The sequence below is a fragment of the Anopheles bellator genome, chromosome 2 (genome assembly GCF_943735745.2).
Source record: "Anopheles bellator chromosome 2, idAnoBellAS_SP24_06.2, whole genome shotgun sequence".
Lineage (NCBI taxonomy): Eukaryota > Metazoa > Arthropoda > Insecta > Diptera > Culicidae > Anopheles > Anopheles bellator.
In genome coordinates, this window is record NC_071286.1 from 74371242 (window position 1) to 74384194 (window position 12953).

Below are 12953 nucleotides of genomic sequence, written 5' to 3' on the forward strand. Positions count from 1 at the left end.
GATCGTCCAAAATATCTTCCAGGAGAGCGTCCTAAGCCAGTTCGTCACGACGACAATCTCCGACCGGAAGGAGACTTTGAGCGTCCTGAGAAATCTCCGTTTAGACCGGCGGAACGACCTAAGCAGAAACGCCCCGAGGACAATTTGAAAACTGAAGGAGAGTTTATCACTCCAGAGAAGCCTCAGTTTAGACCTGCTGAACGACCACAACAAATTAAACCGCAAGACAACCTTAAGCCAGAGGGCCACTTTGATCGTCCCGTGCCTGTTACGGTGGGAAAGGCCGACCGAGCGCAAATCGTCAAGCATGAAGATAATTTGCGCGTCGAAGGCACCTTCGATCGGGTGGAAAAAACGGTTTATGTGGCCGGCGAGCGGCCAAAGCCGATAAAACCGGACGACAACTTGCGGCCGGAAGGACAGTTCGTGACTCCAGAAAAGCAGGCCTATCGCCCCGGAGATCGACCGAAGCAGATTAAGCCGCAGGACAATCTTCGTCCGGAAGGAGACTTCGATCGGCCACAGAAATCAACGGTTGGACCAGGCGAACGTCCGAAGCCCATCAAGCACGATGACAACTTGCGCCCGGAGGGTGCGTTTGAGAGGCCGGAGAAAGCTCAGTTCAGACCCGCCGAACGCCCGAAACAAATACGGCCCGAGGATAACCTTCGCACCGAGGGCAGCTTTGAGAAACCCGAAAAGCCTCAGTTCCGTCCCGCGGAAAGACCGAAACAGGTGAAACCACAGGATAATCTGCAGATCGAAGGTGACTACAACTCGTTCAAGGATTACAACGAGCAGAAGCAACGGAAGGAAGCCATCCTGAAGGAGGTGCAGGAACCGACCATCGCTGACGGCGCAGTGCTGGTGACGACACAAACTGTCACCACGATCCTTAAGGGAGACAAAAAGACGCCGACTGGCAGACAAACAACCACAACCGAGGTACAGGATCATTCCGCTCGCTCGGAAGAGACTTTCGCTCATACCCACAAGGAAAGCCATCAGCTTAGCAGCGAGCACATCGCTAGCTCCAATGCCGTAAAGCACACTCAAGCACAGCGCATTGAAACCAGTAGCAACGATCAAGATCGTAGTACACTTCGATCCACAACGAACCAAACGCAATCGATTCATGACGTTTCTGGGCGAAATATTGCCGAATCGATGACCACCAATCGGGTAAATGGAGCAACGATGGTGAGCGGGGTTTCCGAAGAGCGCGCCAGTCACAGCGTACAGTCTACGTCGTCCAGCTCAAAAGTCCACAAATCGTCCTCCTCGATGCAGCAGCATTCTGCCGTCAGCAGTACCCAGGAAGCACACCACCGCATTCAGCACGGAACTCACGGTGACCAATCCAGCGTGCTGTTGGAGACCCAAAATGGTGGACCTACGCTCGGTTCGAATGTACATTCGCGCGAAAAAGTGACCGGCTCTCAGATGTCTTCCACCAGCAGCAAACTGGTCGTCGACGGAAAGGTTATTACGGACAAATCGGCAACAAGCCAGCACGCTTCCGAGAAGCTAGCGGTCGATGGCGTTCTCGTAACGGACAAAAGTTTCACCGAAAGGCACCAGAGTGGTTTCGATGGAATGGACAGTGTCCAGAATTTGCAGCAGGGTACAACCACATCCATCCAGCACGGGGATCATCAAGTACACGATACAGCCACCAGTTCCATCGGAGCACATTCGATGAAGAAAACACAGAGTCAGACGGTTCGTTCGGGCAACAACATTACTCACAGTGACTCGACCAATGGCACGGTTCATCGGAACGGAACGGTCGGTTCCCACAAACAGTCGACGTCTGGGCAGGCTACGGAAACGCAGGTCAAGAAACTGATTGGCGGAAAATGGGTGACGAAGACGATCAAAACGGAGAGCAAGTCGAGCCATCACCAGCATGAAGCAGAACACGCTCTAGCCTCATCTCATCGCCAGCAGGGTGTTGCTGCTGACCAGATGCTGCTATCGGAGCAGCAAATACAGAAGCAACACCACAGCTCCACTGGCACCTCGGAAATGCACACGCTCAGCTCGTCCAGCAGCTCTTCGGTGATGAAATCTCAATCGAGCAGCAAGGTGACCAGCGAAAAGACTACCCAACGAGGAACTGTCGAGAGCGTTACGGCAGCTGGTTCCCCATCGGGGCGAGCTGGAGGGGCCCGTGGCAGTTCCAGCATCGTCCTAGGTCAGTCAACCGTTGACAGTGGTGCCTCATCGCGACGCGCAACAACCCAGCAACAATCGACCACCACGAAGCTGATCGGTGGTAAACTGGTTCAAGTTTCCGCTTCAAACGACGGCAACAACAACGCTGCGGCGGGTAAATCTTCAACCCTCGCACATTCCGCTACGGATCACACCTCGAGCAAAACATCGTCCTCGCACGTGACGCAATCTAGCAAGACCGAATCGAGCAGTCACACGACCGACATGGCAGGTCTTTCCTCCACTACCGCAGCGGCTGGTCAGCACCATCGGAAGAGCACGTTCGCCTCCAGCGAGAACGTGAACAACGCTATCCTCTGCCGAGCGGCACAGGGACCACAGGCTGCCACCGGCACCGCGCTGCACGTTACCAACGGCAGCACGAGCAGCATGAGTGCTTCCGGTTTCAACCAGCGCAAGAGCATCTCCAACCTCAACGACAGTGCCATGTACACGACGACCAACCGCACGAGTTACAGCTCGCTGCACCGTCGCGAGAAGGAGTCGGCCGAGGCGCGGATGCAGAACTATGTGAAGACCCTGGAAACCGGCACCATTGCGAGCCGGAACGTCCGCGGACAAGCCTGTCCTCCGCCTTCATTGGGCGGGCTCGGGCTTAGCAGCGGCAGTGGCATGAGCACCCACCACCAAAACATCAGCAGCAGCAACAACAGGAGCAACAACACCACCTCGGTGTCGACCAACAGCTCGTCGGTGGTCAATCAGAAGGCACTTCGCGACTACCACACGGCCATGAATGTGTCGCGCAGCTCGACCAAGGCCAACGCATCCAGCATCTCGTTCGGGGACGACAAGTTCCACGGTAACAGCTCGTACAAGGTGCAGTACATTCAGCAGCACGAAGGACGCTGCCCGGTGGCGGAGCACGACAGCTTGAAGCTGTCGAAGGTCACCAAGCAGCACACGTACTACGTGCGAGACAAGAAGTAAACGGAAGTCCCGATTCCGTTCTGGCCCCCCATTTTACGCACTTTATCTGTTTTGTTTGTCTCTTTATTCGGCTTGGGCGCTCGCAGCGCCCCCGTTATCGCAAAGTGTAATCATTTTACATACGCATATAATAGTTATGTTACATTTTTTTTTCTCGCAACGACTCATATCTATCACAACGAATGCGAAATGCTCGTGACAAAAAGACTAATTGTTGGCAATACATTTTTCGGCAAACTGGGACCGCCTTAACGTGGCCCATTAACGCAGTTACGCAATATTATCGTTCGCAATATGAATTATATCAATTATGCTATTTTGAATAAAAGTTGTTTTTTCGACAAAAAGCTGGGTTCTTTTAGTTTGAATAGCTTTCCTGTTCACATCGAAATTTCGCACAGATTTTTAATGTACTGTTATTGGATGCGAGGTAAGTTAAGAGAACGGTGCTGTTATGCTACAAACCATTTCGAAAGCACACCCTGATTATGATAGAATATAAAATAAATCATATCGCAATCGCATAACTCTTTATCATAATTCAAATAAGTAGGTTTAATTCGAGCCATTTGGCAAGCGTGCCAAGCGTGTGTCTTTGTTACAACCCATCCATCAGTTCGCGCAATGAAAAGAGGGAAAAACTTCGTTTCCGCCCCGAGTAGAGGGAACTGTTGTTCCAGAATTTTACAACAACAACACGGAGCGCACATGGCCATTCAACTGCATTTCCAGACGACGCCACAGTCGCCACCACGCACCCCCACGTCCCGCAATCCATGACGTAGCGTACAAAACGGCGCGACAACAAGTCGTCGGTTTTATGTTGTCATCTCGGGGCCGACGGTTCGAAGCCGAACGCCTCGAACCGAACCGAATGACGCCTCGCACTCAAGGGGTGGCACTCAAGGCAGGCGCGCACACTCCCTCCCTGTCACCCTGTGTGAGGCGCTGGGCCAAATAAGGGTCGAAATCGATAAGTTTCCCAAGTGGGGCGAGTGTTCCTATCGGTCGCACATTAGTCACTTGTTGAAAGTGAGCCTAACGAGGGTGTTAAACTAATTTTTTTATGTAATTTTTTTTTTTCAAATAAGAATTTTTCTAGCAACCCCTTACGTAAAAGAGTTCTTATAAAATTATGTTGATTAAATTGCGAACGGATTTATTTATTTTATTCTTCTAACCACGGATACTTTTCAGCCAATACGCCGAAATTCTCTTACGAACACCAACGAAGGCACAGATGCTTCGCTCGCACACAGACGAACGTGGCCACATGGCCGGTGCCAGTGCGCACACTCCCCGTGGCGGACCGATGTTGTGCGAGATCAAGAGATGCTGCTGCGTCTCGGTGGTTTTTCAGTCCGTCGCTAGCGCTGGACGCGCTCCGAACCGCTTCCACGCGACTGCCGTAGCTGCCGGGATCCAAGCAACACGGTGAAGCTTCCCTTCCCATCGAGTTACCCGCGACGTGACAGCGCACCCCTACGGGAACGATAGTGTGGCAACCATATTGTACTGTGCGAGTGGCCGACCACTCTAGCAAAGGGACCGTGTCCGTGAGGTCCTTCAGTGAGCATCGGTGCGCCTCCATCTGAGGCACGCGGTGGAGACGCCCAGTTTTTCACGAAAGTGCAGCTTTCTTCGCGACGGCGGTCCTAGCAGGAAAACTGTTTACCTTCACGTGCGCGGCCCGAAGCGTTCCCGCGTGTATTGGTGTGTCGAAACGTCAATCGCCGTAGCGCCCCCGTGCGCTGTCCGCGTTTTCGGCGGTAAGCGCTGCAACCCGTGATGCTCTACCTCAACCACCGTAAGTACCACTCGCCCGTTTGATGGTGTATGCAACACGCGATGACGACAACGGTGGCCACGACCACCAACACAAACCAACAGCGGGCGCGGGTGTGCTTTGCGGCAGAACAGAACACCCGCAAAAGCTGACGGTGTCAACGACGGAGAGCCAGCGTTCGGTCACTTCCTCGTTTGGGGAGCGATGAACGAACGAACGGCCGAACTTCGGTCGTGTAACTAAGCGATGCGGAACAAACTTCGTTCCTGGCCGCGCAGGCAAGCCTCACCGAATCACCCACGCGGGCGTCTTACGAAGCACGAAGGAATCAATTTTCCACCACCACCCGGCTGGCCGGCCGGAGGACACAAAAGAAAACCAAAACCAGGAAGTACACCGAACCGAAAGCATTCGAGGGGCCACGCAAAGTAAACTTTGCCACCATCGCGTTCGCGTTCGTTGACCTCGACCGCTCGTGGGCACTGCCCCTGTGGCCAACGGGGATGGGATTAATATTTATTTTTCCCGGCGCGCCCCAGAGGTGGAGAGGGGTGCCAGAAGTGAAGACAAGATCGGTGCAAACAGCCTCGTGTACGCACACTGAGTCACTTCGCTCACTCGCTTCTCACTCCCGATCCCGGCTCACTGCTTCACACGGAGATGAGCTAATCACTCACCAGCGCACGGCCTACTACGGCCGTTTCCAGCCCGGCGGATCGTTCCGTTATTCGCGCCTCACGTCATGCTGCCAGCTGTAGGGTGCGCCCCAACCCGCCACCATCACGGTCCGGGCCAAGGGTGTATTGTGACACGGTTTCGAATCTAGCATATATTTTTTTTGGAGGTCCGTTGGTTTTGTTCTTGCCCAAAGACCCGGCAAGATGACGAATCTGGCCACCAGACCGTACGCCAGCCGCTCTAGAATTGTGCTTGCCTCATTTGTTTGCGATGTCCGTCGGTTAATAGCTTTTTTATAACTTCCATCTACCCGCCCCGTGTCTGTTCCCGTGACGTACATGGCGGCCGCAGTTACGCAGTTTGGCAGCAAATGGATGTCCAATACAAAACAAAACCAAACCAGCCCGGCGAAAAGAACATGAAACGGTTTTCTCTTTCTCTTTCTAAGCACCCCACGCCCCCCGGGGGGGGTGGATCGTTTTTTGGGGAAAAATGGGAAAACTTTTTACGTCGATTGCGGGATTAGACGCAGTAATGTTTAAGTGGTCGCGTTATTGATCCGATGCCCGAATGCGTTCGCCCAAATGTCGTTAAAGATCGATTGGGAGCACTCTGTAGGCAGGGTTACTCATTTTACCTCTCGTTGTGACTTATTGGGTTTATTTGGAAGATGACATTCGCGTCAATGTAAATAACCATTTCCAATCGTAATCAGCAGTTGGCAGTTGGAGAGCCAAACTTGCTACTTCCTTCTCTCTACTGTAGGATCTAAAGTTGTTTATGCTCCAACATGATGGGACTTTAGGTTCGGATTATTAAAGTTTACCCATGTTTGTTCAACCATTTATAAAAACCCTTCTAAATTCTACGGCAAATCCAATACCAGCACGGTGAAGATGTAAATCACGTTCGACGCACAGTAACGTCACCACATGGAAATTCACTGGAACACATCATTCAATTCGTCACCGAATTCATCGCCGTTGGAGTCGCGAGTTCCGCCCACCCCAATCTAAAGAGAGTAAAAACCACCCTATCGAATGCATTTCTGATTTTCATTGTTTTTCCTCGTTTTCATCCGCCCCAACCTGTCCCCCCATACGGTAGGGTGGCACACGACCAAAACGCGTCACACTCGCCAAGCAATGAATCGCCTGCGCATACCGACCCCGGCACGTCCATCATCGTGCCGAATCACGACGACGACGACGACGTCGAACGCCCTCAGGCAGCATTTATGTTGAACCGGCTCGCGACCGCCCGCCGATGTTTGACGCTAGCCGCAGCAGCATTGCGAACCGTCGATTCAGTTGACAGTGAAGCTTCCGCCGTGTCGGACGTCCGCCCGAGAGCATTCAACCCGCGAACCCGAGTGAGGCTCACGCAGTAGTAGCGCAGTGATAGGGTGTTATAAGAACCGTGGGTTAGAGTTCCGAAACCCCGAATCCCCGGGAGGCGTTTGGGCATTTGTTTCGATTTCGGTATGCAAATTAGGCCGGTGTCGTGAGTGATGCTAGACGATTATAGCCCAGACCACGAATCGGTTCCCTAATGATCGGTTGGCTTCGGAGCGTTAGAACCCAGGAAAACAGGTACGCCCGTCGCCCGTAAGTGGTGCCCGCAAATTGCCCCTAATGTCCCCCGGCAGGCAAGGTGAATAACCGCCCGCGGAAGCGCCACGATGGTTAATCATCGGTAGCTTGTAACTCGATATCGGATCGGCCAGGCATTCGTCCGACCGAAGCTTACTTCTGGGGATGAAGCATTAATGTCCCAGTGCTGCTAAGCGATCGTCGCATAGCAGTTTCCGCGTTTGACGAACACTATTGTTTCTGATGCCAAACGCGGCCCGTTTTGACGTTGCTCTTCGACCCGGCGGCGGTCTCGATGTGATGTGAAGGTGTGATAAATGAGAGCGTTAATTCAATTAACAACCGTGGCGGGCACCGGCAACCGGAGCGTATCAGGTTCGCCGCGTAGACCGTGAACTCCGGTCAAAGTACCGGCACCTACCGGCGTGCTCCCAACCCTAGTCCTTATAGGGGTAATCTTTCGGCAAAAACTCGTTTGATCTACAGCACTTTAGCCGGACACAAAATGTGTGCGAAGCGGCGCTCCGAATCAAGATCATGAGGAAACGAGGAATTTGTGGCAGTTTTAGTACGAATAGTAACGCATAAAAAACGGAGTCCAATTGGAGTGCCGAAGCCACGAAGAACCGAACTGCTTGCATACCTTCGCCCCACCGGAGGCGTTTGATGATTATGCAAAAATGTTTGGCTCAAGCTTTACTCGCCTCGAGCACGGAATTCGTGCACCGGGCACGAGTACCGTTTCACTTCCTTTGCAGACGTTCAACGACTCCTTGCGACCTAACTTTCGCCGCATACTCTCGACGCATCGGCCCATTTTTTTTTGTCCTAAACTGGTCGCCAGTGCACTGGGCGCTCCCGGGCATGCAATATGAATTATGATGGCCGCCATCCCCGGAACGAGGGGGGGGTGTCGTACGGAGGAGGCAGGCAACACTTTCTGCACTGCGAGCTGCGCTTTTACTTCGCTGCACAATGTGTATGCTTTTAGTACATTCAGTCATGCGAACGCTTGTTGCACGTGGAGCGATGCAAATTAAAGTGCAGTTATGTTGCCTCCTTTCGGGTGGCGTTGTGTGTGCATGTGTGTGGCCTCGCAAAGTTTTCACTCCAATTAAGGACCGCCGCCGCAGGGGAGCGGTTTTTGTTGAACCTTCACGTTTTCGCTGTCGAATCGCGGTACCCCAAAGGGTTACGGTGCCGTCGAAGGGCATTTTTAAAACAAATTAATCCTTACTCATTTCGATGAGTTTTCATCATAACCCTCCCATATTCTTTTCGGCCCAATATTGAGTGCGTTCACTCGTAGGGCCTCCCAAGGTCGTCGACACAGGAGAAAGACGATTAATCTTCGTTTGTTCATCTTCAACACCGGTCCATTTGCCCGAATCGTGATACGCCCGCCATGACCGGCACGGCTCGGTTCGTGACCGGTAGCCCTGCAGGGTCTGGCCCACACTTTCGCACCACACTTATGAGCAACCGGCCCACCCCGCCCCGGCAGAAATCGATACCGAACTGACCGACCCACCGTGCCATGTGGCAAAAGCATTCCACGGAAAACGGCTCCACACGAGAGAGCAAACAGTGGGCCCCGTTTGTTGTCCCAAGCAAGGCGGCTTCTATATTAAACCTACTCTCTGAGGACGTTCGCACGTTGTTGTTGCTACCCGGCCGCAGCCCGACGACTCCCGGGCAGCCTTTTGGACCCTTCGCAACATCCAACGGATTCTCCCGCGTGGCTCGGTCCCGGGCTCGAATTACGAGCGTGCTCATTACTTCATGAACCCTGTAAATACAGTCGTGGCAGGACGAGGATGGTGGAGCCTAACCCGTAGCACGCCACTTGGTAGATTTCGTCCGCTGTATTACATAAGACACCCGTGTCCACAGGCACGCTACGCCCGGCCCGGACTGCAGCATGTTCTTCCACGGGGCGAGTTGATGACGCCATTGGCCCCACGGCCACCGAGCGGCAACGACACTCAACCGGAATGAAAGTGAAAGCGTAGAACAAGGTGAAAATCGCTTTTCTCAGGGGCCACGCAAAAGGGGCGAAAACAGGGCCCACCACCGTCATCATCGCCCGGTGGTTGGCAACTTTAAAGGACTTCGGCGCCCCGCGTGACACACGCGGTTAGATCCTTCCCACCGATGCGCTCTTTTATCCGTCGCGACATCGGGACCGTACCGCTCGATTGGCACCATGTTGTCAAGCGTTTTGTTCCCCCATTTGGAATCCATCGTTCGTTTTTGTCCGCGGATACACGGAAGGGGATGAATGCTACTCACGCAGACAATATCATCAAAAATGGGGCACTTCCCTCGGGCTCCGGACTCGATCTTCCCGGTCGGACGGGTGGGAACGGCCAAAGGAAAACAGAACCACGCCGCGTCACGTTACGCAACGCCATGCCGTTTTTTGAGGAAAAGTCGTAAAATTATATGCGTTCGCTCCACGGTGCCGGGGAAAATCGGCAACATTGACCTAGATTCCGAAGGATACGAAGGAAGGTTGCTCTTTTTTTGACCCGCCGGTTACGCTGGTGTCCTAGAAAACCTTCACGTAGGTGCTCCTGAAGCGGGAATATTGTTGCGGGCCCTGTTGTTCAGTTTAGTGCGCCATAAAGCCCGGCCGGGCGGCTGATTGCGCCCGCCGATCCCGGATTTTGTTGGGCAATGTTTGGGCTCTTTGCCGAGGTGTGTGGCTTTAACCTGCTCCACCTCTGGAACCGTTGGGTACCAGTCTGCCAGCGAACCCATTACGGCCATCTCATTGGTATTCTCAGCCGCTCGCAAGGCCCCTCGATCATAAACTGTGTAACTATTGTGCCATCGCTCTGTTCTGCTTACATGTTGCGCAGCAAATATTCCATCAATTTTTAACTTGTTTACTCGCCCAATCAAGCATTTCTTGGGGAAAAGCGCATCGATTCATTGGGTAGTAGACCCCTATTATTTGTGCGATGAAATTCAATTCCATTATTTTAATATTAACGTTATAGTATTACTTTATTGCAATAAACCGTTTGCACGGGCACTCGTCAGCTAAATGTTCGTGTTTTTTTTTTAATGCAACAACACGAACATTTACTTTACTTCAACACCGTCTTAAACAAACATATTTTGTGGCAACTTTCATTTGTAACGGTCGTTGTAAAAATTTGAATTAACTTGAGACGTAAGATGCAAAGCGAACTTTGATTAGAATGCTCGATTCGTTCGAACGAAATAAACCCATCATAGCAATCCTGTGCGGCGGTTGAGCACTTAGTTCACCTCCGATCCCAGACGAGTGCAGTACCGTTTTACGACAGAGATCGAACCGAGCTGAAGAAAGAAATAAAAATGGAATCCCAAGGCGCTGCCGCACTTGAGAAGGAAGTATCGAACCCCGTTCCGTCCGTCGAAGCCAAGGCCGTGGTAGCGGAAATCGAAGAGCGTGTTAAACAAATTTCCTTTAATCCGCCCCCAAAGTCACCGCCGGGCAATCTCGGAGCAAAGGTGCAAGCGTTGGGCAAAATTCAGCGGCAGATCATCGACAAGGAAGTTAAATTTAATCACATGGCCCACGCGCTAGCAGTCGATTTTCAGTCGGAGTTCAACGAGTGCTACGAAGCATTGGCACGCATTGTGAATGGATCGGATGTCGTGCAGCGGATGGAACCGGACGCAGTAGCGCACGAAGCCGCGGGTCAAACGACGGGCATCGCGGACTTCTGGCTGACGGTCCTCAAGGGCAGTATCCTGAGCGGCCAGATTGGGGCGCCGGATGAGGCTGCATTGAAAAAGCTGAAGGACTTACGCTGCGTACTGAAGGGGTTGCCGATGCCGGGCTTCGTGCTAGAGTTTCACTTCGAACCGAACGACTACTTCACGAACGAGGTGCTGACCAAGGAGTACTTCCTGCGCTACGCTCCCAACACGCTGAAACCGTCCGTGGTGGATGGGTTCGAAATTTACGACTGCGTCGGGTGTAAAATCGACTGGAAGCCGGGCCACAATCTGATCGAAGCGAGCGAAGTCGCCGAGGCGAACGACGGAGCGTCGTCGTCGGGTGGGGTTACGTTTTTTAGCTTTTTCGAGCCGGAAAAATTCACCAACGACGATCTGGATGCTGAAATTAATGGGGCCATGCTGGAGTGGGACTTCCAGTACGGGTACTGCATCAGGGAGATGATCATTCCCCGGGCGGTGTCGCTGTATCTTAAGGAAGTGTGCAGCGTGAAGGAAACGTGTCGCAACTGTGGCAATGAGCGCTGCGTGTACACGGACTACGTCAAGTTCATCCCGTGCTGCTCGTCAACGGTCGCCGATGACGAGCTGGGCAACAGCACGATGGTGGTCGAAGTTGGGTCGGTGGCCGACGAAAGCGCCCACGAGGAAAAGCAAACGGATGGTTCCACCTAAGCAGGCAGACATTGAACTCGAAAAAGGGAAAAACATGTTAAGAGTTGTCCCGTAATGCGATTGAAAACATTGTTGCAAAAATTAATTTAATACAAGAAAATCTCTTGATGAGCGATAACTAACAAATGCTAACGGCCGGGTTGCTGGTGGTTGATGACCCCAGCCCAAAAACGCACCGGAGCGTTGCACTATTCGCGCGGGCGGAAGTTCTCACGGTTTAATGCTTTGATTGCACCCATTAAAGGAACTACCGAGCACGGTTGGCGCAGGGGTGCGTACTCCGTATTGTCCAGCCGTGCCGAGAGTGCCTACCGAAAATCGGGTCATTATGCACCGCTGTCCCCAGCCGTGGGCCGTCAATGGATGTCGGAGCACCGTTCGGAATGGGTGTAATCCCATTTGTGGACAATTTTCAAGTCTGCCTCAGTAACTGGACCACGATTCCCCGTAGTTATGCCAGTGCGTAGTATACCAGAAGCCACATAGGCTCGTGGTCGCCGTAAAGAATTGAGGTCTGCAGTAGTGGAGCTTATTAAGGTAAAGGGCATCATGGCCTAATTTTGATGGACCTTAATTTGCACCAGATTTGGCACACTGGAATGCCTCGTCAACAGTTGTGCGTGTGATGAAATTCAACGACTTGCTTCGAGAACTCGTAGAGAGGAGTGATATCGGTGCGCTCTCAGAACATTCCAATACTCCACTATACCCCATGACCATGACCGATATAACATCTCGGAAGCGTATGTTTTAACATTTCCCTTTTATTATTCTTTGCGTTTCTTTTATAGAATCCATCATCCGACGTATCGTGTGGCCTCCAGCCAATGCAGAAGCACTTGAACTGAACGTCGAGATATTCGGCCAACATCGTCATTGCGTCAGCAGCGTAAAGTGGAGTGTTGAAAAGCGTTAGATAAATCAGAGTCCAAGGAAAAAAACGCCCGAATCCCCACGTCACTCGCGCGCCGGTGGCCATCGTTTTGGGTCCCGTCCGTTGGTTCCACCATTGCCTGTGTGTGCCCGTGGGCAAGCTACTCCGGTAAAAGTGGATCAGTCTGGCGTGACGCCGGCCACGTCGGGTTCATGTGCCTCGCTTAACAGTTGCGCGAAGTTGATCCGATGCGCGCGTGCCGCACCGGCTGCATCGGAACCGGAACCAGTGACCGTAGAACTAGAGCAGACGCCTCCAGCACCACCTGCACCGCCGCAGCATAAGTTTGCCATTGCACAGCTTGCTTCGATCAGTGCTGCTTCCGCCAAGCAACAAGTGATTACCACCACCACCAGCACCACCGCCAACGTTACTGACCTCACCG

General features: G+C 52.7%; 2 protein-coding genes across 2 annotated transcripts in view; both read left to right on the forward strand.

The window, feature by feature from the left end:
- The window catches only part of LOC131208041 (uncharacterized), a 6137-nt gene extending 2684 nt beyond the window's left edge, over positions 1–3453 (forward strand). Inside the window, exon 4 of the mRNA XM_058200684.1 lies at positions 3–3453. Within this exon, the coding sequence (XP_058056667.1) occupies positions 3–3168 (3166 nt within the window). The 3' untranslated portion in view covers positions 3169–3453. The remainder of the gene's footprint in view (positions 1–2) is intronic.
- A 7119-nt stretch (positions 3454–10572) lies between these two features.
- Positions 10573–11634, forward strand: LOC131208042 (nucleosome assembly protein 1-like 1). Its single transcript, XM_058200685.1, has one exon. The coding sequence runs from the start codon at positions 10573–10575 to the stop codon at positions 11632–11634; it is 1062 nt and encodes a 353-aa protein (XP_058056668.1).
- The last annotated feature ends 1319 nt before the right edge of the window (positions 11635–12953 follow it).